This window comes from Monomorium pharaonis, chromosome 6, assembly GCF_013373865.1.
Source record: "Monomorium pharaonis isolate MP-MQ-018 chromosome 6, ASM1337386v2, whole genome shotgun sequence".
NCBI classification, from domain to species: Eukaryota; Metazoa; Arthropoda; class Insecta; order Hymenoptera; family Formicidae; genus Monomorium; species Monomorium pharaonis.
Genome location: NC_050472.1, coordinates 3,404,052 through 3,431,938, shown reverse-complemented (window position 1 = coordinate 3,431,938; position 27,887 = coordinate 3,404,052). Strand labels below are relative to the sequence as shown.

General features: G+C 38.8%; 1 protein-coding gene across 2 annotated transcripts in view; it reads left to right on the top strand.

The window, feature by feature from the left end:
- LOC105837358 (laminin subunit alpha-1) overlaps positions 1-27,887 on the top strand; it is a 143,174-nt gene that overhangs the window by 25,528 nt on the left and 89,759 nt on the right. For both annotated transcript variants that reach the window (XM_036289107.1, XM_036289106.1), the window contains exons 2-4: positions 2,462-2,769; positions 20,396-20,638; positions 24,484-24,714. In XM_036289107.1, coding sequence (XP_036145000.1) covers positions 2,462-2,769; positions 20,396-20,638; positions 24,484-24,714 — 782 coding nt within the window. The remainder of the gene's footprint in view (positions 1-2,461; positions 2,770-20,395; positions 20,639-24,483; positions 24,715-27,887) is intronic.

Genomic DNA, 27,887 nt, shown 5'->3' with positions numbered 1-27,887 from the left:
TCGTTTTGTTAGGGATTTTCTGGTGAGACGAACGGCTCCGCGTGGGACGCTTTCGCGCGCACCATTTGCGTATACGTCACCTTTGTGCACTGAGTTATTAATTTCGAGAATAATCTCGAGCTTGATGCGAAAAAGATTGCTTCGCAATTAATAATTTGAAACTGTAAACTCTCGAGTCCCTCGGCAAATTATCACAAGTTTCCCTTTTTTTTGTAAGTGGCAGTAAGTAAATACGTTAAAGACGCGTCTGTCTTCCTCACATGGTGCATTGAACACTGAAAAAGACGTGTATTCGAAAAGGAAAGAAGCGAATCAATGGGAGAAAAGCTCGTTAGCGACGTGAAATATTGCGACGCGATCAGTATAATCTGATTAGCACGTTCCGCGTAGCGCTCGAAACGTCGTTAACGGTCTTTCTCTCAGCTGCGTGAGCTTTAACGGAGTAACTGTTATTAAATATTGTTTAAATGAACGATACCGAAGGATCATTATTTCCCGCCGTACGCTCACGTGGCGGTGTATAATCCGCACGAAGTGAACATTAATCAGGCATGATGGATCATGAGTCGTAATACACTCGCAACATATAATACTGACTAATAACAACGATTTTTGGCAGGGTACAGCACATAATTCTCAACGTGTATCTTCAATCTGAGCTCTCAAATACCAAAGAATTCTCGATGTCTTCGCGTTTTATTTGAAATTTTATTAAACCCATGACAATTAAATCGAACGACAACATGTCGGCATCGACATTTTCCGCGTAAATAATATTAAGCTTATGTTTAATGGCAATTTACTTGTGACATCAATCCAAAGACGAATAAAAACGTATGACAAGTTATTAAAGTTCTGTGTCAACTGCTAATCAATTCTCATATCGGAGGGGAAAAAAACCCCCGACTGATTGCTTCTCTCTCCCGTTGCAATTTCCACTGCGCGATGATCGGTTCATTATTACAGGTGCGGCGCGGCGTAAAGTGTCTTTCATCTCTTGCGCGCCGTTTCTCTCTCTTTATCCCGCGGATTTCTTTCGTCATTACGTTTCTTCGTGTGTCGTACGATGTGCATCGTAACCCGTTCAGGTGTTACCTCGGAGAACCGGCGCGACGACGAACCTGCTTCGCTGCATCCTTCGCGCTGCATCTACACGCTGCATCGCCCCGCAACTGGTTTCGCGTTGTGCTCTGTCAAAACCTGTCGATGGATGCGTTACCTAGCAGAAAATGACGGGATCAGGACACGTCGTTTCGATTACATTTGCTGCTTTCTTCGTCTATTTTCATTTTTCTTTTTCCCTCCACTCACCCGGTCGGAGTTGTGTCGATTCAACATCGCTCGTACACGAAAAATAGCGACTTTTTTGGTGTATTGTAATTGCAACTGACATTCATCGGACCGTAATTACACGCGCGCGTTACAGTTAAGTTGTAATTGACATCTCTGATCGATCAAGGCTCGCATATATATCCTGACATCGAATGTAACGGATGTGAGAAGCGGTTTTTTTTTTTTTTTGTAAAAGTAATTAACTCTTAAAAGTTTATAACACATGTAAAAATCATAGTCTATTAAACAGGAAGTATTTTCAATCAGATAATCTTTCTGATTTAATTAACGTTACAAAAATTTTTTTAAGTATTTTTTAATTTTTTTTCAAAAAAGATTAACATATTTATAAGTTAGAAGTAATTGATATAATTATACGTTTTGTGTAAAATAAAAATTGGCAAGTGAATGAATTTTTATTGACTATATTTTTTATCTAATGACAACCTTTACTTGCTCGTTTTAACTTTTTATATTGATCTACTGCTTAGCAAATTCAAACCGATATAATTTAGTGATTCGTAAACCTTTTTAATAAAATTTTCAGGGAAAAATCTCTCGGAAGTAAAATTAGCTTTTCTCCTTCATGAATTTTCCGCGAATTTATGAGACGCTAATGTACACCTCCGACCTTACAGACGGATTCTTGTGGAATAAACATAGCTAGGCACTGAAACTCACGATGATTTATCGACGCTATGTATCAATGTACCGATTCATCAATAAAAGACACCAGTAGTCTCGTAAAACTAAAAGAGGATTAACGGCTAGAACAAGGTTTCAACGTGCGGCTCTATTTCGGAATCTTGACAGTAGTTTAGACGATAACAGACTCAGCAAAGCCTTCAGAAGTCCACGTTGCCTCAGTTTTATATTGGTAGTTAATTATAATGACAGTTATATAGCACTGTTAAAAGATCTCGTAACTTGTAATGTAAAACTAGTATAAATTTATATAGTGTAAAATATCATAATAAGTTGAATATTAGACCGATATCGCGTAAACAGCACAAGAATTGAGAAGTGACTTCAAAAAATATTATGACATTTAAAATATTTAATGGTTATATCTCTTATTTGTTTTTTTTTGGTATTTTGATCTAACGAGAATTTTCCGTTTTAATTTCAGCTCAACGAGGTCCGCTCGGTCTGAGTAAGAGCTTGAAAACTAGCGGTCTCTTTCCGTCCACGTTCAACGTCGCTGCAAAAGCGAACATTCAAGTAAACGCGACGTGCGGTGAGGAGGGCCCAGAGACTTTTTGCAAACCCTCGGAATCGTCGAGATGCGCCGTCTGTGACTCCAGGAGCCCGGATCCTGGCAAGAGGCACAACATCAGCAACATCCTCGACTTGAGCCCCGGTAAATGGTGGCAAAGCCCTACATTAGCCAGAGGCGATCATTACGAATACGTGACAATCACCTTGGACCTCAAACAGGTAGACTCTTAAGTGATAACTGTGAATACGGGTTGAAAATTTTCGAACCAATTTTTTTCAGAGATTGCATATAATAATATTGAACAATTTTTGCAACTTAATGAATTTTAAGGGATAAGTAAAATGATTTTTTATGCGACCACTTTGCGATAATTTATGTTTACACCTGAATTTCATTTTGCTTCTTGGTTTTTTGGGTACATTTATCTTTCTTTTTTCCATGGCGCTTTATATCGCAGATTAAAGATCCTTTTGTCCTTGTCCTCCGAAAAATCGTAAAACAACTTTTGTGTCCTCTCGTTATATACTCGTTTCTTGTATTATGCTCTTTTATGTTGATTTATATCGTTTGCTCCGTGCCGACAATAGTGAATTGGACAAAGAAAGAGTGAGAATATAAGAAACGAGAGAATCGAAACCGAAATAAAGTGTGTAAAATGAGACCGAGAAAGATACGTATAGGGCACGATGGAGAAGATAGAGAAGCTTTAAGAGGCTCCCTTTCCCTTTCCGGAAATTTACGTGCAGGCTCGCAGGTATGCCCCACGTAGCCCTTCGTCCTTTAACAAATTGCGAGCGGCGGTGGAGAAAAACGTTTTAACGAGCACGGCGGCCCTTTTTTGAGAGACCGTTGGTAATGAGGACGTAGTCCACGAAAGTACCGCGAAATGGATCCATAGAATGAAGTGCCGACGCGACAGCCAAGGGTGAGCTAAATTTTGACGAGAAAGAATTTTATTCCACTTAAGGAAACTCGTTTTTAAAGTGCACTAAAGTAAATCGTTAATTAAATGCCCCGAAGGAATTATATTTCTAAACGCGATTTTTTTATATATGAAATTAAACATCTGCGAATGTCTAATGAAATTTTTTGAGACATTAAGAATAAATATTAACAGCCATAATGCCCTTTAATCACCGTTGTTTGATAAAAATAAAAACCCCCCAAAATTAATTTTACATAAAGTTTAATTTAATTAATTAAATATTATTTATTGTTGAATTATTTATGAATTTTGTTATATACTTTTATGACGAAGTTATGAAATATACGCTACAGGAAAATTAATGTGACATATTTGCGTAAATCTAGATTGGTTGGAACGTTTGTCTTTTAAAAAAACAAATAAAATATCATTTCATTGGCGAGCACGTGCGCACAGTTCGCTAATTGATACGTTAATGCCTCCGTACTACTATTAACATTGAAATCTCAATAATGAACACGTTAAGATAGGCGAAATCTTGGTATGCAATTAAAAGACATGGAGTTGATGGGGCCACAACCTTGGCTCTTAATTGGACGCTGATTGCGAACCTAATTCTTCCTACCCGGGATATCTTCCGCGTGCGATCGCGTCGTAGGTGTATCGTTTACAAAACCCCCCATTCTCCCGTAATGGTCCGTAACTAAAAGACTTGATTGAACGGCGGACTAATAATACACGCAATCGAATTTCTCGTCCTTTACAAGATAAACATTTTTGACGAGATAAAAATAACGAAATTAGTCTTTCACGACGAGCTTGTGATCGTATACAAAAAGAACAATTTTGCTGAAGTACAGATTTAAAAACAATTATGTCGAGCCATTAAAAAATTTATATTAAACATTTAAGCTGGTTGCTGGAATGTCAAGATTTTTTGCAGCAATACTAGCGCATGCTTCTCTTACATAATATTATTTTTATGATTTAATAAAATAAAATTTATCAAAATTAATTTCTGGCCTGAATCTAGTTAAATTTTTAGATACTGCAGTAATATTGCTTTTTTATGTAATTCTATATTGTGATTGCATTGCAATATTAGTATTTATTATGAAAATTTACATTGCTATGAAAATTTTCATATGTAATATGTATGATATACCAATATTCAATTAATATGACAAAACTAATATTAAAAGTGACGAAGTTGCTTTTTTGCTTTATTTTTTTGAAATTGGTTGTATAATTTTGTTACAAAACATAATAAGAAGAAAGTCAGTATATTATGAAATAAAGCATCAAGAGAATTCTGAAGGAAAGATAATACAGAGTGCTTCTTCGTAACATGAGATTTAGGATCCGCAGCCTGAGGTGTTTTCTCCTCGGATAATAATCCTGCGATACACTGTATCTTGCGTTGTACTTTTTACGAAGAGATGATTGCCTGCGATTCATTGCGACATTTTTAAATTACGGTCCGCGAATATCGGAAATGATTATGCTAATCGGCGAATAAGCATGACACGGGAGGGGGGGGGGTATATTTATGGCCCTCGTTAATGTTCATTGCGCTTATTAATTTTATCGGTCGTCCGGCGTTGCTCATGATTCTTCCCGCGAATTGATGTTAAATCGATACGATACATCGGCGTTGTTGTTATTGCCTTTGTAGTCACGACCACCTAAGTCGAAAGAAGGATACCTTCTTTAGCAAATCTAATTTTCATAATTAAAAATTAAAAATTAAAAATAACGTGTCAATATCAATCTACACACTCTTTAATAACTTTGTATTTCAAAACCAGCAGGGATCGCTTATTGTCGCCAGTAATTAAATCAAAGGATAAACAACTATGTAGTCGATTGATTGGCTAAATTTCTTTATTAAGTTAAATAATTGTAATTTAATAAAAAAATTTAGCCAGTCAGTCGACTACATAGTTTATTCTTTAACTTTGTCATAGTTGTCTATTCTTTAACTTTGTATTTATTTCCTTCTGAGAGTTGAAATAGAGAAAAATAATTTTATTATTAGAAATGTTAATTTAATATGATTGATTTAATAAGTAATTTATTATTATTAATTATTATAAACATATTGATAATATTAATTATATTTGTTAATTTTTTATAGCAAATACGTAAGTATTTTCTATAAATGATAATAATGATAATAATAATTATTACATTATGTTTTTGCGTATCAATATTGAAATAATTAAAAAAAAAGAATTTGTTTACACAAAATGTCAGTATAGAAATGTCAGAACTTATTTTTTGATTTTGTTAAGAACAAAATTCTCACGCATTTATTGGTGCCGTTAACTTTTCTCACATTTAACTTCTGTTTGCGCTACTGATTGGCACAACGGTGCGTCAGGATCAGCCCCACCTCCCACGCGAAGGCGCGTACGGTGGAATAAATTAATTTGTCTGTGCCTAAAAAGGCCGCTCGATGGACAACCTTTATCCCGCTGTACACGGTGAAAGGGACTGTGTTGCGCAATAATTAGTAGACGGCTACAAATGATCGTCAAACATTGAGAAGGGGGCGATCGCCGCTGTAATTCGTACGTCGCCTTTTTCGCCGACGTGCCGCTGTTCCTTGCGGCAAAAGAAGAGGAGTGACTGGTCGCATGAAATTCATTAGTGCTCTTAATGGAGTCTTGAAAATGCATTTAATATATTTTGCATGCGAAAGAAAACAGAAAATCGATTACACTGGAACCCCGCGTTAGCGGACTGTTCGGGGCTTTGGTCCGCTAACGCGGGGTTATCTCCTATTGCTTGGTTTCACTCCCACTCCGTGAAATACGCGACTGCATTGCTCATTGCTATCCCCACACACGCTACTCATGTGGGCCGAGTGCATATGGAGGGGATAGTTTCCGCTAACGCGGAGTACGCTAACGCGGGGTTCCAGTGTACGCGGGAAGGCACGATAGTTAACGAAGTGTCTTCCATAACAGTCTGATCGCGATTAATAATTCTCAAAAATTGTACAGAAGAGGAGGAGGTTTTATACAATTTCCGGTCTTCATCCTTGCAGAAAGTTTATTAGTACTCTCAAAAGCAAAGAACATATACTTAATAGATTTCGAAAAATATAAGGTAAAACTTACGTGATCGCTAATGAAATATCTTTCAGAACGATAAAATAATTACACAAAATGTCCAAATTGTGTCGTTCAAGTGACGATATAACATTTTTCTTAATACATTTATTATATAAATTGAGATATAATTTTAATAATCGAAATGACGTGTACCATCTTAATAATATTTAAAAAGCTGCATCAGAATCAGCGTGTTTACGATATCGCATGCTACGCCACTCGCGCGGATCACCAAAAAGAGAAATGATCGCGTCGAGGGATCACGGAAGGCTCAGACCGCGCGTCAAGCCACCTCCCTCGAATAGCGTCGGGTTGAAACGGGCGAGTTATCGCCCGTCGTAGATCGACGCCACCTCTAACCCTGTGCGATGAGGTATCGAACGTGAAAAGGAGCACCGAATGGTTACTCGCGTCGAGCGACTGAGGCACGAATCTTTCATTGTTCACGGATTAACGAGTCGAATCGCCATCGTCCCTCGAACGCTTGTTCGAGGTCCTCGAACCTGCAGCGCGCGCGCGCCGACTTCTTCTTCAGCCGGGTGAATGAATCATCTTCCTGAGGCGTGCGGGAAAGGAACGAAGGGGGAGGAGGGGAGGAGGTGCAGGGAAGCGAGAGACGGACGAAGTCACGAAAATAATACCTCGTAGGGTGGAAGAGATCGCTTCTCGTCCGAAGGCGGACTTGTTCCTTTTTCCCATTCATGGACCGGACCTTGCGAGATTGCGGATGATGTACACATATGTTACACGGCGAGACATAGCCGTGGCTTTTTATCTGGATTTTATGACCGCGCGCCAGTAACATTGTGCGTTACTCTATTGTTACAACGCGAACGCTTTTGAATTAAACAACATTGTATCCTGCGTGATGTAGCGTGCCAGATTCTTTGGATTCATAGAAACATGGAGAAGAACATATAAGCCTATACTTTTTTTTTCGTCTAAAATTTGCGTTATAATTTGACAAATAACGTATTGAATCTTCCTTGAATGTATAATTCTCTAAACTCAAATCCCTTCTCTCTCTCTCTCTCTCTCTCTCTCTCTCTCTCTCTCTCTCTCTGATGGAATTGGCTATTCGACTATTTCTTTTGAAGAACCTGCAATAAAATCACTTAGAGGAGCGGACGATAAAAAGATTATTGTCTCTATATAGGCATCTATAATGAGAATACACAAATCATAATGGATTATGATGGTCTCGATCGAAATCATCAAGTATGCTTGAGGTGGTCGTCGGGCGGCTTCGTGCCTTTTGTCGGAACAGCCACCGTTGTGGCGCGTCACGAATTTACCTCGTAATTCAATTCCCACGGCCAGTGGCGATAATTACAGACCGCGGCGAGCGGCCCTTGCGTACAACGGATTCACGGTTAGCCATCTTTTTGCCTTCTGCTCGCCAGCACACCGTTGATCGTCCGCGTTACAGGGTGAGGCGATTAAACCAGGCTTCTTCGAGACACCAGGCCTCAGAGCGATAATCGTATCATCGGTCCACGGCCGTCAACTAAATCAAAGCGCGCCGTAAACCGATAACAGATAGTAATCGAAATTATTAATTACATGACGCAATTTCAGATTCATTATAACATTACAGGCGCGCGCTATTTGACTTTTTACTAAAAAAAAAAATTATTATTAAGTATTAGAATTAAGAATTATCCGATTTTGACGTTTTCCACAATTTATTTTTTTCTATCTATTGTTTTCTTAGGAGTTTTTAGTTCGGTTACGTGTTAGTACACGTGTTATATACCGCATGTAAAATTGTTCTTTTTTCTTGCTTTCACACTTTTTTTTACTGTTATCTGTGAAAACAAATTCTATCCGCCGAGTGAATGGCGTGAATTGTTATTCACGGCCGCGATCGAACCGACAGGGACCTGGTCATTAAGATATTTCGGGGGGGTTCGACGATATTGCCCTCAGCCTTATTGAAGGCCTTTTTAACAACAAGGATCCCGCGGCACACGACGGTATTCGTGTTCGACTCGCGTTTTTACGGGCAAATTGCTTTCCTTTGATTCGCAGAACCGGCCGATAATTAAAACGTCATTTTCTTTATGACGGAACGAAAGTTTTACGGACGTTATCTTCGCGGGTTCGCGCACGCAACCCGTGAGGGAATCGCGCGAGGCGAGGAGACACGCACGCGAGTGCGTAATCGTATCAGAAATTGGCTTTCGTTAAGTCAAGAAGCGGAACGAAATTTAAAGCGACATTTCAGTTTATCGCGCCGCGCATCTTACTTTACTGCCGATGTTATCGGTAAGGCCGCTTCGAAAGGTCCACGTCGAGTGGACTGCGAAACGAAAAGACGTACGCGCACTCGCACCTTTCGAAAGCGGGCTAAACAAGATCATAATTTAATTAAGTATCGATTTGTTTACTCGTAAAAATGTTACTTACGCGGGCCCGGTTTCGCTGAAACGCTATCGACGATACATGAACTTGCTACGTGGATATATATGTTTGAAGTTATCTACAGAGAATTTGTATCCCCATTTACGCCCGTTCGAAAAAAAAAAGATCGATAGTTGCTGTGTCAAAAGTGCTTGAGCAAGAGAGGAAAATCAACTTTTACGTCCTCACAAGTGTGCGAAATATTTTAAAGCTCCCAACCCACGACGCCGGTCGTCGCTGATGGAAACTTATGAGCCAACACTCAAACACGCGACGATGGCACGTCGTGACCGGTCGTGCCGGAACGAAATGTGAGAAAATCGAGTCATAAAAGGAACTGACGATAAATCAATCCGGCCCTACCCCGCTCCTTGAACCGAGGTTGAATAAATTGATAGACCGCACAATTTTTTCACGGAAGATTGTATCACGAAATTATTTAAATATCAATTCTTCCCCTCTTTGATCAAGATTATTGTTGTATCCAGAATCGCGTGACAGAAAGTGACGAGTATTTATTTGATCATGTTGAGGCAATACCAGGTGTAATATTTCCTTGTGAAACTATTGACGATCGAAGCGCCATATTCGGAAAAATATTTGTAGTACATCCCGTTATAAAGAAGATCAAGGGTCGCAATTCGCCAATACGTGACTCGAAGACGGCGAGAATGGAAAGCGAGAATATCTCACCGGTGATAAATCGAATGAATTTCCTGCTTCCACACCTCGTATCGAAAGCGCGTCAATTACGTGGTGAAATTTAATTACTCGGAATTATATTGAAGGCGGCGAGATCTCACGTTCGAGCGAAATATGGGGACCATTTGCATTCGTGGATTACTCTCATTCAACGTTCCTCGCATGCGCGACACGTTTTCTTTAATTGCGCTCGCGGAATTCTACAACGGTGATCGTTTGGACGTAGCGTTTGTGATTGGAAACAATCAATTATTATTACGACGCCAGAGGTGTAACGGGATGACAATATTAATTAATTCGCACCTTGAGATTGAAAAAAAAAAAAAATCGACGGTCCGTCAGTAACGATTCTGCATTTAGATGGTGAAGCACTCGGGCCACCCTGACTTATTTAAAATGATCACTTCCCGTCACGTCGTTACACTCTGACAACTTTACGGCAATTAAGCCCGCGCCGCACGAGGAGATGCGCGCTTTCGGGTTATTTTTAAGTCGCACAGACTCCGCGAGGGAGCGAGAGGGAAAACGGATATAGACGGATGCGCTTGAATCATCGCGGCGCACGTGAGAGCCCGTGTGTGAAAGGTTAACGATCGGAAGCGCGTGGATTTTTCGTATGTTTCCCCCCTTTCCTCGTGCCGTCCTCGGCGAGAAGGAAGAGAAAAAGGAGAAGAAGGAGGCTTATGTGCTCTCCTCACGAGGGCACAACCGGAAAAGAATAAATGCGGTAGGCACTGGACCGTTTATGGAGGCTGGGGTTTATGTCGCGCCGCAGGTATACCGCGGAGCAGCAGGTATTTACCCGTGCACAGATTGTACACGATGCCTGCATACTTTCGGCTCTCTTCTCCGGCGCATCGAGGAGTACGTATACGTACGTACAAGTATTCGTGGCTCGGTTCCGAGGGAAGAGCACAGTAGGGGGAAAAAAAAAGAAGAGAGGTGGCCCCGACCGAGGAAGAGCGAGGACCGCAACTCGAAACTCGGTGGGCTTTCGCCTCGTACCGTACTGTTGATCCGACTGCTCACGAAATCGAATTACCCGGTCCGATTAACCGTCGGTGTTTGCGGAGCGGAGGGATTGCGGCTTCGGCGTGATTCATCGACCCCGATCAATTATCACCGTTGCTGTGCGCGAGGTTTCTTCCTCGTTCGTTAAACGGTTGAAACAAATGTCCCCTACTAAGTGCCCCTTTTATCCCAGATTTAGTATCTCGGAATATTTGTCAGATTCGTGAGGTTCTGAAGCACTGAAACCATTTGGATTTCGAACCATTTCGTCTTATTTTTTTCTAATTTTTCTAGACACAAAATATAGAATTGAACGGTTTATAGAATATTATGAACGACTTATGAAGCAACCTATTATATCTCAGAAATATTGTCTCGGAGATCATTTAGGGCGGATTGTTCCAAATTCTTGGTAAATTTACCTACTAGGTAAGCATGTGTCTATCTTCATTTCTTTTCTTAAATGAATAAAGACAAACATATATTTACCTGATAGGTAAATTTACCAAAAAGTTGGAACAACCGACCCTTAGAGATACAATCGAACATAAAGTGTAGATTTTAACGGTTTCTGTTGATAACCGAGGCCATCGGCGACAAAGAATTTATGTAACCTGTTACAAGGGAGGTTTCTTTCTCTCTCGTCATGGCTGACCCCTTTTTTAAAGGGGCCCGGGCAATTTCCTTCGAGAAACCAAATCGAGTCGTAAAATCGACGGCCTTGGACCACCCAGGACCCCGATAATACGTTTCCCCGAACTTTCTCGAGTAATGAAGGCGATTCTGCTCGTAACGAGTCTCGGAAGATGTGTTGCGTCCACACTATACGCGCATTAGTATAAGTTAAAACCGCGTTACTATCGTATAACGTCACAATCACAATCACGCTTTTCCCTTTAACGATGGCCCACTTTGCAATTCAATTGATGAGTCCTAGTATGACGACCTTCATTTCTGATCGCTTTTTTTTTGTAACCGCATTGTCGTTAATTCTCATGACGAACGGATTTGCCTACGTGTAAATATTGCGATATTTATTTTGAATATGTTAATTACATTTAAAAAAGCATTGCGTAAGCATAATGAGATATTGATGGAGGAAGAATGTTTTTACACTAGACCCCTCACGGTCTCGCTTCCAGACTAATTTCACCAGCGCACTCGGGATTTCTCGTTAATGCGCGACGAAAGCGGTCCTCGCACGCGTGTTTGTCGCACGTGCACGAATGTCTTTTGGCAAACGTCGCGGAGCATTGGACCAAACCGAAATCAGATTGGCAAGAGACCAGGACGTGGAATCCTTCGTGGCAGACCGCGCGGTGTCCGCTCGTCGCGTCAGTCTCACTCGCTCGGCTGAGTCTATAAACGAGTAAAATTTGCATCTTGAAAAGAAATAAATATGTGGTTGATATACTCAAACTGTATGGAGGAAATATTTGATTAAAGTTAATAAGACAATAATATATTATCTCTTTAAAAAATATATGTACGAATTTTTATCTAAAATTAATATGATATTTTTAAAATATTTTGATGCAAAAATAGTTTGCTTAAAAGATCACAGTTTTATTTTATATATGTTGTATGCCATAATTTTTTTTAATTGCTTTTTTGCCAATTCTAATCTGCCAATGTACGATTTTCTTCAAGTAGAAATGAAACTGCAGACGCTGCAGTTACATTTGTCTGGTTGCGATTCAGAGAAAAGGCAATGTACGATGAAGTAATACGGATATATACTTCCCCATCAAATTGCTGCTTCGGTAACGATATAAATTGCTCCGGCGTAATGTCTTGCGAGGTCGCTGCACCAACTTACGTGTCTAAATCCAATTTTGCCGAGCTTCCCTCTCGAAGTTCTCTAATACACGCGCAATCAAATTTCGCTCTTCATCAAATGATCGTTTCCCTCGGTGACGTTTCCCATAATTTGATTTCGTTTACTGTTCGACGTAAAAATTCAATTTTCAGACGCAGCTGTCTGTGAAAATTGTATATTCTCTTACAATGTCAATTTTAATTTAAGACGTTTCTCTAATTAGCAAAAATTGATAAATGAAGAAATACGAGAAAACGCTAAAGAAGATAAAATTTGCTTATAAAATAAAAATAAAAATTAATAATTATATTTTATTGAAAAACAAAAGCTATTCTGATAAACAACAAGAACAAGAAACATTCCTTTTACTTGTTCTATTTTCAGAAATTTTTATATTACTTTTGGACTTTTTAATAATACAACATATAAATCATATAATATGTTATCCATATCAGATGACATTTTATGATCAGCTTGGCTTGGAAAGTCAGTTTAGGTATGCGATCACCGAAAAAAGAAAGACGCGGAATTCCACGCGATGTATTTAGGCTTCGGTAATTTTATATCTTATAGCAGAGAAATTTCAGATCGGCGACGAATCTCTCGTCTCTCGCCGTCACGAGCCCTATAATCGGATTAAGTCGTCTCGCGTTATTTTAAATCCATCCGCAATTAATACGTCCACTTTTAGTGTGGCAGTAACGGAAGACTTCTCCGATAAATCTGCTCGTGCATACAGTCCGACGCATCGGACCGAGACATGGTAGCCAGCGACATGACATGTCATCAAAATACGTTCGTCATAAGTAAGCTGCGGCATATAAAGAGAAAGAGATAGAAAGAGACAGCCGAGAAATGTGTGGGACATAAACGTTACTATATTTTATACTCCGTACTTATATGAATCGAGAGAGCGGAAACACGCTTGTTTGATCTCAAACTTTGAGAAATTTCCGCTACTGGTTGGTATAAATAAATTGTCGCACGCGATTGCTGAATATTATATGCAGCTTTGCTGTACGTACAAGAAAGAATAAAAACTATTACTATACAATTGACGATCAAATTTTTATGCTTTAAATTAAACAGCATTGTTTAGCTTCACTTTTGTTACATTCTCAATTTATATTATAATGTGATGTGTAGTCTTTTTAAAATTGTATGATTTTGTATCGGTTATACGAAAAAATGTTATCTTTTAAAAAGATAATTCAACAGGCTAACTTCTCGAATGCTTTATTAGCTATCGCATAAGATTATGTCATAGATAGTGCGTAATAAAGGTATACAGTGTGAAAATATCCCGAAGCTAGAATATATTACTCGGCTTTATTCGTGCCGGCAGTTCGTCAAGTCAATCGAACGTCTAATTAATATTTCATGAAAAGTTTATTTTATATTCGCACAATTCCCCGTCACTATGTATTATGTTAGTAGACCTGGTTCGCGAGAGAAACATGTCCGATGCCGAGCGGGTATTTAAATGATAAAAAAAAATCTTTCATGTCAGACACTCCCCGAATATTTTTACGAACGCTCGCTACTTCTAAGAAAGGCAGCAATAAGCGGTTTGATTTAATAACACCTCTCGAGCGCATTTTCCATGCAATATTCTCCCGTGCAACCGATGATAACATGTTACGCCGAGCTTATTCGCAGCGACATTTAATTGATTCGTTTATCAAATTATTCTAAGCACGGGTTGAATGAATAATATCGGGCGCTAGTCGTTTAATTACATATCGCGCAACAGTTTCTTAAGATCTTTTCTTATCATTGCTATTAGAACATGCTATTTCACTGCTACGGCATTGAATAGTTCGTCATGCTTGTTTAGCACAAAATAAAACATTATTTGTTCATAATTGCGAATAGCTATCAAGGATAACAATAGACAAATGGTAAAATATACTTTGGGTTTAATTTGAACAATAGCTTTATTTATTAACTTTTAATTAATGTATGGAAATGCGTATTTTTCTAAAATTTTTCTAAAATAGTATATAATGATAAATAACATTTCTTGAATATTTTTTTAAAATTTAATTCTCAGGTGAATTACACAAAGATTGAAATGCCAATCAGGAACGTCTAATTAAAACAGTGTTTACAACAGTGTCACGTCATCCCGATTGATCGCTTGGTAGGTACATTTTGAAGTCCGTTCACGTGAGAATTGAAAGGCGCCAGTCTTTCAAGAGAATCGCTTTTGTTCCGCGTTTTATCCTTCTTCATCCTTCAACTATCATGTTAGTTTCTTATTATTCTCTATTTTTGATGTCAAATAGATTTTCGCCAGTCTATCATATAACAATTTATTTTAAAAATTTGGTACTTTATATGAGAAGGTATTTCATCACAAATTTGATATACAGATGCAAAATAAACTTAACTCATTTATATTTACCATACACATTTTTAAACAAGAATTTGTCATTTTATAAATTTTTATCTTTTAAAATATTTTTTGTTAAGCCTAGAACATTTTGTATTTTTTATGTGTATAACGCATATTTTGTTTAACATGTCATTTATTGCATCGCTAAACGCAACGAGTACTTTCGTTTTCTCATTTAACTTGGTGAACAGATGAGGCGCGAATGACATCGCGTGTGTAAATTATTATTACTCGCGTTTCGGCGAGCAGAGATAGGCGAGAGAACTAGGAATTTCTAATAACAACAGACAATTTCATCTTGTTGCTGCCGAAGAAAGTTCAGGCGAAGCGAGGTACAGATGCTTCGAGCCTTAACGGCTTCGGAAACCGGCCGCTCGGTAAATTTTCTTGCACTCCTCTCGATGTACCCCATTTACGGACTTTGCGAGATAGCGTGCAATGCCAATTTATTAGTGGTGCCCCTTAGCCTCGGTCGAGAAGAGGAGTCCCACGTTGGTCGCGCCCATAAAGGGGTGTCAGAGAGCACGTTACTTCGTGAGAATCTTGGCAACGACTTTTGTTCACTTTTGTGAGCTAACGCGTTGTGGCAATTCTTTGTTTCTTACTGCATTTAGAAACGTGCTTAATCATCACGAGTTTCCTCAACTATACTTAAAATATTACATCATATTATACTACTTAACTCACAATACACTAATCTGTTTTATCGCTTATTATGCAGCTAAAGTTTTACTTATTGCTGAACTTACAGAGTGCTGAATTTTTGCCCAAATGTTAATTCAAGTTCAATAAAGTTTTTATTATTTAAATTTTGATGGCTTAAAATAACATTTAATGAGATTTTCTTTATATAAAAATAATATTGGTTACACTCAAACGTCTTGTGATTTATAAAGTGAAAAAGAGTGTAAAGAAATTCTTGATTTTGTGAGTAAATTTTCACGAAGGGCAAGTTATTGTAAGAAAAATATGAGTAGCGCTCCAAGATTAATTTCTATGATTAGATCCGACTACTTTTACCTTGCTAACCTTTCAACTGAAAAATTGTACGCCTAATCTGCTATCTTCACCAAATAACAGGACATCGATAATTGTTTAGATTAAATCACCGATAAATTGTCGATGATCATGGAATTTCACATTTCTTGCCTTATCACTCGTTCTCCGCCATTAAGGCAATCGTACGCGATATCTCAAGTCGTTTCCCTGAGATTGCACAGCTCGTTTATTATCGCGGTTCGTGTAAACGGGCGTGCAGCATGCGTCGCTCATTGTCGCTGGCGAGCGTGAAACTGTAAAACGCGGCTGTAAACGCGTGCGAATGAGAGTGATCAAATGGCGAAGGTGTCGCTTCTTCTTCGAGATCCTGCCGCGGATAACAGTTACGAGTCGCGGGAGATCTGTTTACGATACTGGCTCCCTAGTTTCTTCCGCCGCTTCCACATCTCAGCGAGTCGTTCGCAGCTTCGCGCCTGATGATATCTGCTCTTCTCCGTCCGGGTTAACTGGTTAGTAATTCTGGTGGAGCCTTTCTTTGGAAAGCAGTCGAGAGTGATCGACCGTACAATTACGTGAAAGCATTTGATCCGACGCGGCGGTCTTATAGAAATGGGGCTCTTGTAATTGATAATCTAAATTAGGAAACGTAATTCTTACAAAAATAAATATTAATTTTAATTAAACTGGAAAAAAGATTATTGCGCATTTTTCAATAGAAAATAGAAATAATTGGTTTTTCTTTTTTTTTCTAACTTGCTTTTTTAAGAACAAGCGTTACGCAAAATTTAATTTACGAAGTATTGTTATGTTTAACATATTTTTTATGATGTTGAATGTCAGTGTGCAAAATTAATGAGTTTAGTAATGCAGTTTGCAAGTATTATCTACACGGAGAGAAAGATTTCTTTAAATTTAATAAACCGTTTTGTTCGACTATTCCAAAGCATATATTTCATTGTTTCTAATAAATTTTAATAAATCTAAAGAAATGTGTATAAAATTTATTAAAATAAAAAAAATATATGCTTTGGAATAGTCGAACAAAATCTTTCTCTCTATGTCTTTGATTGTTTTCAATCGACCTTGATCCTTCGATTGCATATCTTCCAAAGAAAGGGCATAGATTCTTTAGGCTGTATTATCGACTTTCATTATCTACGCGTCAGCTATAAAGCCATTTCTGTCATCCGATGCTAATACCAAGTGCATCCTTACAAGGCTGTGGATGCGTTTAACGTCGAAAGAAGCCGTCGCCCATGATCGTGGGAGCCGTCCATTGCATTTCTCTCGCGCCGTGTCACGTGGCTGGTCACGTACTTGAAGAATTCCCCGCGGAGACCACGGAAGCAAAACACAGTTCATGTTTCTCAGATACCGAGCGCGAGATCGAGCGCGCGGTTCTTGTACCGACCACTTTTCATTTTCGCGGAAGAAATGACACTGCCACTTTTAAAGGCCGTTGACAGCACCCACGGTAGTTTTTACAAGAAAGGATATTGCAGTCTAATTGATCAGAACAGGATGACAAGAATTTTAAAAATTGTCACTTTGCCTATCAATTGATTTCGGCAATTCATTCAATTAGAAAGATTATTTTTTAATTGTGGGTGTAAAAACCTTAGTAATTATTATAACGTGACCGCGATGTCTACGCCATCGAAAGGTCGAGGCAAGGTGCGTCAAGTACGACCCTTGACGTGCCTTCATGCAAGGCTATCCGCGTAATATTTACACGCGGTCCACCGAACGTGAACGGAGTACCTCTCGAACAAGTAGTCCGTCCTAGAATACCTTCTTAACGCATAGATCCACAGAGTCTGTGCACGATAACAAGAGCTCGTAGCATACGATAATGTCGCTGTGAAAATGAAAATTATATAGAAAGAATTATTTCTTTTCTAATAATATCTATAACACATTGTGGAACATGTATAATTTTGGGGAAAAATTCTAAAACTAATTTTAATTTTAATTATCCAGTTAAATCCTTGAGATTGAGAGAAAATAAGATATTTTACTTCATTGCGCCAACGTAATTTTTCATTTGTACTGATCTTTGGAATGTGAGATGCGGAATGCAAAAGCACATTGTAAAGTGAGAATGTGAACGCACACAGCAATTCCAGACGCGTTCCCAGATCTAACTTTTCCGTTTATTCTGCTTTGATAGTAGCTTGACGGCGTTTGTTTCGTACAAGTCAGGCACGCACGCGGTCATTCGTTTAAACATGCCTCATCCCTCGATAATCCCGTCGTGTGCCCGGCGCGATAAACTCCACAGTTCTAGTGTATACCGTCCGCGTGAAACATCCAACACCCCTCGAGGGCCGGAAGGGGGGCAACCTTGAGCCAGTAATGCATTCGTGGTTTGCTTATGACCTACCCCATACGACGAGGCACGCGATGCCGATGGCGACTGGAGGCATGTGCGGCCAACGCAAATATTTAGCTGGTAAAAGGCGGGCAGCCTCGGGAAGAGACTGCCTCGTGCAACGCTTTCCCTTTTCCCTCGTGCTCCTATCATAACAATGTTGATGCGCAAACGTATTCCCCTGCAGCCTCAGTGCTGCCATACATACACACACATTCCACGAGCTCTAAACGAGACGGGTGTATCCTTGTTAATGCTGCCCGTCATGTCAATACGTCGTATAATTCATTCAGCAAGGCACTGGTCGCGCAAATTAAAGATTACCCGAGATCGCCGACGTAACGATTCTCTAATGCCCGAGGGCGATCGCGGGGATTCCCGTACACGCGCACGAGAAGCCGCACGTATGCGCGTCCTCGTCTACGAGGTAAAAGGGCCGGATAATTGAAGCCGGCTTCTCCACGGCTGAGGAGGCCGAATCCAAGCCGTTCCGGACGAAGTCCTTAGAAGGAAACGAAGCCGGTATCGCGGACATGCGATCTGTCTTTATGGTCCGAAAGTGGGCGTCGGTCCGGCCTCACAATGTCGGCGTAACGACGACACAACGAGGACAACGACAACGACAAAGACGCGGGCCGACGGCAGGATGAAGGACTCCTGTCTTGTTAAAACGTGACCGCAGTCAGAGATGAATGCACATCCCCATGAACTTGTGGAGTGTTTGACGTTTTCATAAACGAAGAAGAGAATCATCCGATGAATAAATGAGAAGGAAAAGATGTTAATTGAATGTTACCTAACATAATTCAGCTGATAGTCTCTCTCTTTCTCCCTCCCGTTCTGTCTTTTATTAGCACTACACGGAGAGAATTTTCTCTTAAAATTTACCCTCAAAATCTGATAATTGTCTCTGATAATGACCTCGAGGAATTTTACTATACTTTTTGGTAAAATTTACCTAAAAGTATAATTAATTTTACTAAAAAGTATAGCAAAATTCCTCGAGGTCATACATTATCTTACAATTACCAGATTTTGAGGGTAAATTTTAAGAGAGAAATTCTGTCCGTGTATATTAATTTATTAGATTTTACGTCGACGTATTTGAAATTGTACACTATTTACCTTTGAAAAAGAGTGCTCATTGAAAATATCACGTAACATCCGCGTTATGTAAAGATAATATGTACGGTACATGCACAGTATCACTCACGTGCCTAGTACTCGACGGAGCATCCTGTAACGTAATACTCGCCTACGCGTGCGCCGCATTTACGATTTGCTACGCTAGAGTGTACATTTTAAAATTTGCACTCGCGCCCATTTGCGTCCGGCAACACCACCGAGACACAGTCGAAAGACAGCGTGGGGGAGAGTGTCTGTATACTATGGCGCGTGCATAGAGTATCTAACTGTCGACTCATTCAACGCGCGGTTTTAACACGCGAACAATGAGAGGATAATGGCAAGGTAAGGCAAAAGAAGGCAGTTAATAGCAAGTAGCGACTGATTTTCATCGCCTGTCTACTCGGGCCTCGGATGTAAAGTCGCGGTTCACGCATTCCACGCGCAGACAGAAGTTTCAACATCCGCCTCCGAATAATATTCTTCTCGGGACGGCCGATCGAGAGGAAAAGATAGGGAGAGAGAGAGAATGACGCGGTGTGACGCATTATACAGGCACGATTATTGTATTCTCCTCTATTCGTCGCGCCAAATGGGACATCGAGCGAGCGCCAACTAGTTCCGCGCGATATCTACGGCTGCGTGGAATTAATTATCCGTCGCGAGATCCTGGTCTCGGCGGGGTTTCCGACGAGCCGCGGGAGACCTGCGAGTCCGGCCTCCGGCATTGAGCTCTCCGCGATTTTTATCTCGGCGCACTGTAACGAGGACTGTGATACGAAGGAGCGCGTGCGTAAAGAGAAGAGGGCTTTACTCTCCCCTTCTAAGCCTCGAAATATTAACATTTACAGCAAGATTTTTATACTTAGGAATTAACATGATTTATCGGTAACACAATTTCCTGTATAACTGATTGTAAACATCTTAATAATAATTTATCTTACTGAGCCTTTTGCACTGTTATGTTTTCAGGTCTATCAAGTGGAGTACGTGATAGTGAAGGCGGCGAACTCGCCGAGACCCGCGGCCTGGATCCTGGAGCGATCTCTGGATGGCGAGGACTTCCAGCCGTGGCAGTATTACGCGCCGAGCGATGGGGAATGCTGGACGAGATATTCGGCACCGCCTGTCGCGGGCAAACCCGTTTACGTCGCCGACGACGAGGTCATATGCACCAGCCAGTACTCCAGACAAACCCCCATGGAGAACGGCGAGGTGAGGACACGTTTCTCGTTTCACAAAGCTCGAAAAAAAATGCGGCCCACCGATATCGGCTTCTTCCTTTTACGCACGATTTTATCTTCTTTTACGATTGCTCCTCCCGAAAAATATTATCGTCTCACGGTATCAATCTTATTTTATTTTACTGAATAAAGTGATAGCTTTACACGTTTCGCTGCATTTTGATAATAATACATGTAAATCAATAGTAGACGTATAATTACATTGATCGAGTGCATTTTCGTACAAATAAAGTTATTATCGAGTTGCATTTTACGCCGCACTTGCCAACTGCAACTTGTTTCCACAAAATAACGTTTAACACATTGCAAAATCAGGAGAGAGAAAGAAATTGCTCGACTGTGTGTGTAAAAAAAAAAAAGAACTCGCAACTGCAATTAGGGCGCAGGCACGTACAAATAACACAACGTTATCCCTCGTAACGTTGAGCGTTACGAGTGTTGAAAACGCGGATAATTAACCCGCAGTAAAAACAAAGTCGAAGTGTATTTTTCACGCGAGCCCTTTAACTGCCGGTCATAAAGTAGCATAACGACCTATCCCTAATAACCTGTTGCATACAAATGTCAGGCTGCCAATCGGCGCACCTCTGTGTGCCATAATGCTTGATCGTCGTCGAAAATGAACCGTTTTCACCTTCACTCATTCGTTACAATGATTCACTATTTAAATGTCGGGTATTACGTAATTTTTCTAGTGGCGCTTTATTTCATCGGCAACGGAACCGTACGTTTTGTTCTCGCTCTCTCGCAATGAAAGTAGAAAGTCATTCGTCTGCTTTTTCTTTAGTTTTTATTGTAGAAATTGACAGATTGTTTTATATGTTGTTTATTTCACGCTCTTGGCCCTTGTTGTCTTTCCCGAGTCTTTTTTTTTTGTTGGAAGAGCTAAGTCGATAAAATAAAAAGCGTGTTATGCTAATGACACGCATGATGCAACGAGCGACGTTTATGCTCGCTGGAGCATTTTTCGCCGAGCTCGTTCCGCAACGAGCTCCACTAACCGTGTCATTATCAATAATCCTTGCGAAAATCCTCACGGCCGCACTCGGCATCGTTAATTATCGACGGTCTTATGCCGCCGCGCGTGTGCAATTACGCGATTGGATGATTAGCGGGCGCTGATTTTACAGGCAACGGGGTTGCCGGTCCGTTTGCTTCCGGTAGATCCCGTTTTTCCGTCCCTCCCCGCTTTTCATCCTACCGCTTTTATTTATTTATTTTTTTTGCGAAGTAATAATACGGAGGCGATTTAAGGTCATTAATAAACGGTGAACCGGGCGTTACTTCCTTGATATAAAACAATATAATAAATATTTTAAAATCTTTATTAAAATCTTTATATTTGCATTTCTCTCTTAAATATGCTTTATATATTTCTTGTATCATCTCTCTTTTTTTTTACAGTTTATTTTACAGTTTATTATTACACATCAAATTTATTGATGTTTTTTTCCTTGTAAATTCTATATTTAATTCCTTTATTCTTATATTCTCGATTACTTATATTTTAAAAACTACTGATGTTTCGACACATTTGTGAAAAATTGAAGAATCTAAAGGTAATGACGCAAGATTAAAGCTCAGAGACATTCTGTGCAATTATCGCGACTCACATTTATTATATATGCCGACCGTTAGTTCTCAATTAATTTCTTTTGGTAAACCCGTTACAGTAAATCGCGACATGCAACGATATGGGAAGCGATGCATTAACAGCAGAAACGAAAGTGTGCGTTTCTGCTATTCCGGGGCATTATTACACGACGTATACGATTGGCGCTGTTTTGTGACGATAATTTACCATTCACCTCGTTATCGTCGGGAATAAGTTTGCCGCAGGCGATGCATTTCTTTACGGAAATTTATAAGTCACTTCCCCTTCACCTTCTTCCTCTTCCGTACACATCGATTTGTTTTACTCACCAAGCTTTGTTTCTAATTCTTTATTGCAAAAATATAAAGGAAACTGTATATATTATCACTGTGTAAGAAATATAATTACTTCTAATATTATGTTAAAGTAATGTTAAAATAATGTACTATTATTTTCTATTTAATACTGATGATTTAGATACGTGATGAATTAGATAAGATCATTATTTTTTGAAGATAGTAATTAATTTATTATAACAAATTTTTAATTTACTTGTAATTAAAATTTGAAGATCCTTTGTAAAAGATTTATAATTACAGGTATTTATAATAATTCATATTTTTATCTTAATTCTGTAAAATATATAGTGTGTATTTTATATTAGTTTACACGCATTCCAAGTTTTTTTAATATGAGGGACTAAAAACTTGTTTATTTAGAAAAAAGAAACTTTTTACATTTCTGATATCTTTAATGTATAACATAACTTTACTGCTGATACTGCTAACATTATTCCGTGAAATAGCATTTAATACTCTTACTTTAGGAGACACAGGTTTCCGATATTATCTTCTTGTTGCCCCACGCGAATCGTTAAAAGACACTTTTGCGACGAAACCGGAGAATAAAAGGTAATCATTTCGTGACGAAGATCGGTCCTCAGGTATGAGGATCTTCTCTTTCTTATGACAGAGAGAGACCATCCCTTCTTGCGAAACGGCAACGAGTTTGCCGCTTGTCGGGAGGTGCACTTCCATCCTTCGGTTTCTAGCCTAACCTTTTCTCCTCTCTCTCTCTCTGTGTGTGTAAAAGCGTAAAGCTGCCTCCACCGGCTTGCGTGTAAAAGCGTAAAACTGCCAAGCTTCCTCCCTACGGAAGATGCGTACGCAATACTCCCTTATACGGCCAGGTAACGCCGTACATGGCCGGAATGTAGGGATCACCGTTTTTGTATCATCGATTCCCCTCCTCCACGTTTCTCTCTTTCCTTTCTTCCCTCATCGCGATTCCGCTCGCACGAAACCGATCGGGCGTGCTCTCGTGTTCCCAAGGCATGAGCTTTAATTATCATCCGAACTACCAAGAATTCGAAGCAAGGTGATATCCAGCCAGCTTCCGTTTAACTCCTTCGATACTTTTTCCACTAAACAATTAATTTTTACATTTCACAGCTGCAAATTATACTTGCGGTATTACAACTTTCTAAGAGAAGCAAACTCTCGTGATCATAAAAATAAAAAGATGAAAATCAAAAGATGAAAGTAAAAGAGTGAAACAGAGAAAGTGTCTACATATAACATTGTTGCATTTGTTAGAAGCACAAACAAATAATTAACGACAAACGTTCGACAATCCGAAAGATCGTGAGGTATCCTAAATACAAGCGATTGTTCCTTATTAGGTACCGTGTACCCTCCATTTACGGAACTTGCCGTTCCATTCTTAGCACGCGGCGCCATTCGCGGATGATTTACTTCTTTGCCCGTGTCTCTGGAATTTATCTTCGCCCGCCGACGCTAATTGACCGTCGCTGATTGTTCACAGTCACAGAAGCACAGACATTGCGTTAGGGTACATTTGATTTTATTTGCATCCTTTTATTTTTACTTAAAATTAATTAACAATTGAATATAGTCATTTAAATATTATTTCTTACTTATTTTTACCATATTATTTTTTATGCTTTGCGCGCGCTATTTTCCGTTTTATTTTTTACTTCAAAAGTAAATTGCAATGATAATTGTACACAAAACGATACGATATTATTTTCTATATGTCTCTGATCTTATTTTTCGAATGTAATTGTAAATATATATTAATTCTTTCTCGAGTTATATTTTTGTTATTGCAACTAAACATTGTATATAGTAGCATTATACTGTATATAATGAATAATAATGAATTACTCGGGTTAACAAACATTCTAATTGTTTACTTAAAAGATCCATACACACTTGGTGAACGGTCGACCCGGGGCTCTGAATCACAGCGCGACTCTACAGGAATTCACTCAGGCCAGATTCGTGCGTCTCCGTCTTCAGGGTCTTCGGCGTAACGGCGAGGTTTTCGCCGACAAGAGACGTGCCTTTTATTCAATAAAGGAAATCAATATCGGAGGACGTTGCCTGTGCTCCGGACATGCGGCTCGATGTCGGTATAGCGTTCAACATGGGGTAAGTGTGAGCAAACTATTTCATCGCAGCAACTTATTTATTAAGTAATAAACATCATAACATATCATCGATGATGTAGCGCGATATATACTTTTTCAGATTAATTTTTATACAGTTAAAAAAATAGATGTTTGAATATATCTTATTATTAAATCAGTTTATGTCAAAACATATAATTTTATAGCTGACAGAATTTTCAAAGTTTGAAAAAATTAAATTTTTTAATTTTTTGAGTGGCTACAACTTTGTCAATTTTGACTCTAGCGCTTCGAGCATTAAGAGACATCGAAAGAACTCGTGCGAGGAACTCCAGTCAAAAGTGCGAAATTCTGAAAAAAAATTAGCACTAAATTTGAAAAATCAATAAGAGTTAGATTTGCTCAGCACGAGTTTTATCGATGTCGAGTGTCACACGATTCTTTGACGAATTTGATAAATATGATTTATATGAATATTTTTTAAGTGCAGTTGTAAACAGTTCAACTGATTTGGTTGCTCGATTGATCTTTTGAAATTTAAACATGTTTTAAAACATGTTTTAAAAACACATTTCAAATTATTCTTTCACACATCAGTAATCAATTTGTAGCGAAATGTGTAAAATTTGTTTCGTGAAAAGTGAAAAGTTTATAATGACGCGCGCCGAAATCGGTCGCGCGGTCGAAAGCGGGCATTCAAATTCAGCTGCTTGAGAAATAAATCCGTCGAAAGTGCCATAAACTTGTCAAGTCTTTGTCCGCGGACGCCGCTAATGGCGGGGTCTCTCCTTCTTGAATCGTTGCCTGCTACGAAAGCCCGCAGAAACCGCCGGGAATTAAGGTTTCGCCGTGATCGCGCGTAGCGGGTGCTTTTGGAGGCGCCATTAGTTTTTTTTTCCGTCACTATCAATGTTGCGGTTTCTCTAGGGTACGTGTTCAGAGAGCTGCGGACATCTTGGAATTAAAGGTAGAATGATGAATCTTGAATAGAACCGTGAGAATTGTGTCTGTTCACGTAACAAAGAATGACCCAATTTTTTCCGCTCGTCATTTGATTATTTATGGATTATTTATAGATTATATGTACGGAGTCTTTCAAAAATAGAAATTAATTGGTAGAATTCAAGTGTGATTTGGACAGTATTAGTTAATTATGAAAATTAATTTAAATACATGTACAATTATGTATGTATTTTTTAATGATAATTTATAATTTTCTGATATTTATCCAACGATAGTTTGAATCAGATAAGTTGTAACGTTTTAGAAAAAGCTACTTCTCCACACGATGCGAATGTAAAGTAAAATATATTTTTATTTAGCGCGAAGGAGAATGCGGGTCAATAGCAAATGAATAGCGTGGAGCAAATTTACGACAGTCATGAGATAGAATGGAAATGCAAACATTGTGTTTTATTCCAGGGGATGATTCACGTTTAATTACAGATACGGTGCTGCAGTTTCTCAGGCAGCACAATACGTGAGCGAGAAGACAATAGTCAACGCGAGTGATTAATTACTCTCGTGTGGCACATTTCCTCACAAAGCTAGAGTCCCCCCCCCCCTCTCTCTCTCTCTCTCTCTCTCTCTCTCTCTCTCTCTCTCTCTCTCTCTCTCTCTCTCTCTCTCTCTCTCTCTCTCTCTCTCTTTTGTAGCTGCAGAAACACGAATCTCGTTGAACATACATGTCGCTACAATCCTAGATCGAGCATTCGCTGAATCGTGCTCCATACAGCCAGCTTTAACAGACAATAACAGTTTATCCTGTTCCTTAACAATTATCGTTGTCGCTTGGAATCGCGAAATCCCTTTTCACGATTATTTTCTGTAGACAAAGCTTAGAAATTAAAAAATTCTTTACACGACGTTTCTAAAGTATCATCTGCTTTCTTATTTGTTATTATTGTTATCAAACAGTACAGTTATCAAAGTGCACTGTGAACCAAATAATTAAATAATATTTTTCCACTCTTAAAAAGGAGATGTTACCGATTTTATTGTTGACAGTTAAATAATTGTGACAATTTAAATTTTATAATATGTAATGTATACTATCATTAGTATACTTAAAAGTAAAAAACTGGGAAAAATGAAACAGTAATATTGCCATTTCTGAATAATAGAATAAATAAATTTATATGCACTGCTTATTTGTAACACTTTTAAATATAAAATCTACATTTCGACACAACACATTAAAGGATTATAGTGAACGTTATTAGAAATATTTTTTGCAAACAATATTAAATTTTATAGAAAATAAATTTTGTAATAATATTTCATGTTTTTAATTCAAACTGATATAAATGATGAAGAGATAGAAGAAAGTTTTTGCATATAAAATTTTTGAGTCTCGAAAAACACGATAAAAGATGTTACATTATTCATTACGTCTTATTTTAATGTGCTTAACATTCCGGGAATTGAACAAGCATTTCGTGGACGCGTAATATGATAAAACAGATTGATTGTGTCATTCATGATGCAACGCCGTTCCGCTGTATCGGAATCACTGCGTCGCCGTGAGCATTGACCTTTATGTTACTCATATTTTGCTCATGCAATTTTCACGACATTCATTTATTCAATATAAATCGAGTAATACGAGTATACATATTTCTTAAACATATACTTTCGTTTTCTTAAAGTTTATACAACTTAACTAATTCTGATTAATGAATTAATTATTTCCATTAATATCTAGTTATGAAAAAATTAATATAGTTATTGTACTTGTGCATTATTGTGGTACACTGACAAGGATCAAATTTCAAAACTAGTTTCAATATTTGCGTGATACATTTATACATATGCACTATTCTGCCGTGGATTCTACTGCACATTTTAAATCGTATAAAACAATCTTAACGAAACATAATGTAAATAAGAACTTGGCGCGCCTGTTTTTGAAATCCGATAATCTCACAGCTGATTGACTCGCATATACACGGGGTGGTCTCTTGATTCAGCGTGCATCTGTTGTTATGAATCGAAGTGAGTATTATGGAAGAAAGTGCAATGGCTGATACAGCGAGGCAGCAAAAAATGAATGCGCGCGATGATTGAGAGTATAGGGGACGTTGATTTCTTGCCTGTTTGTCACTATGAACGAGAACACTGTGGAGTATTGTGCCACTATCAATTTTATATACAATGTTACGGTCACTTTCGTAATTGGCATCTTTTTTTGTTGCC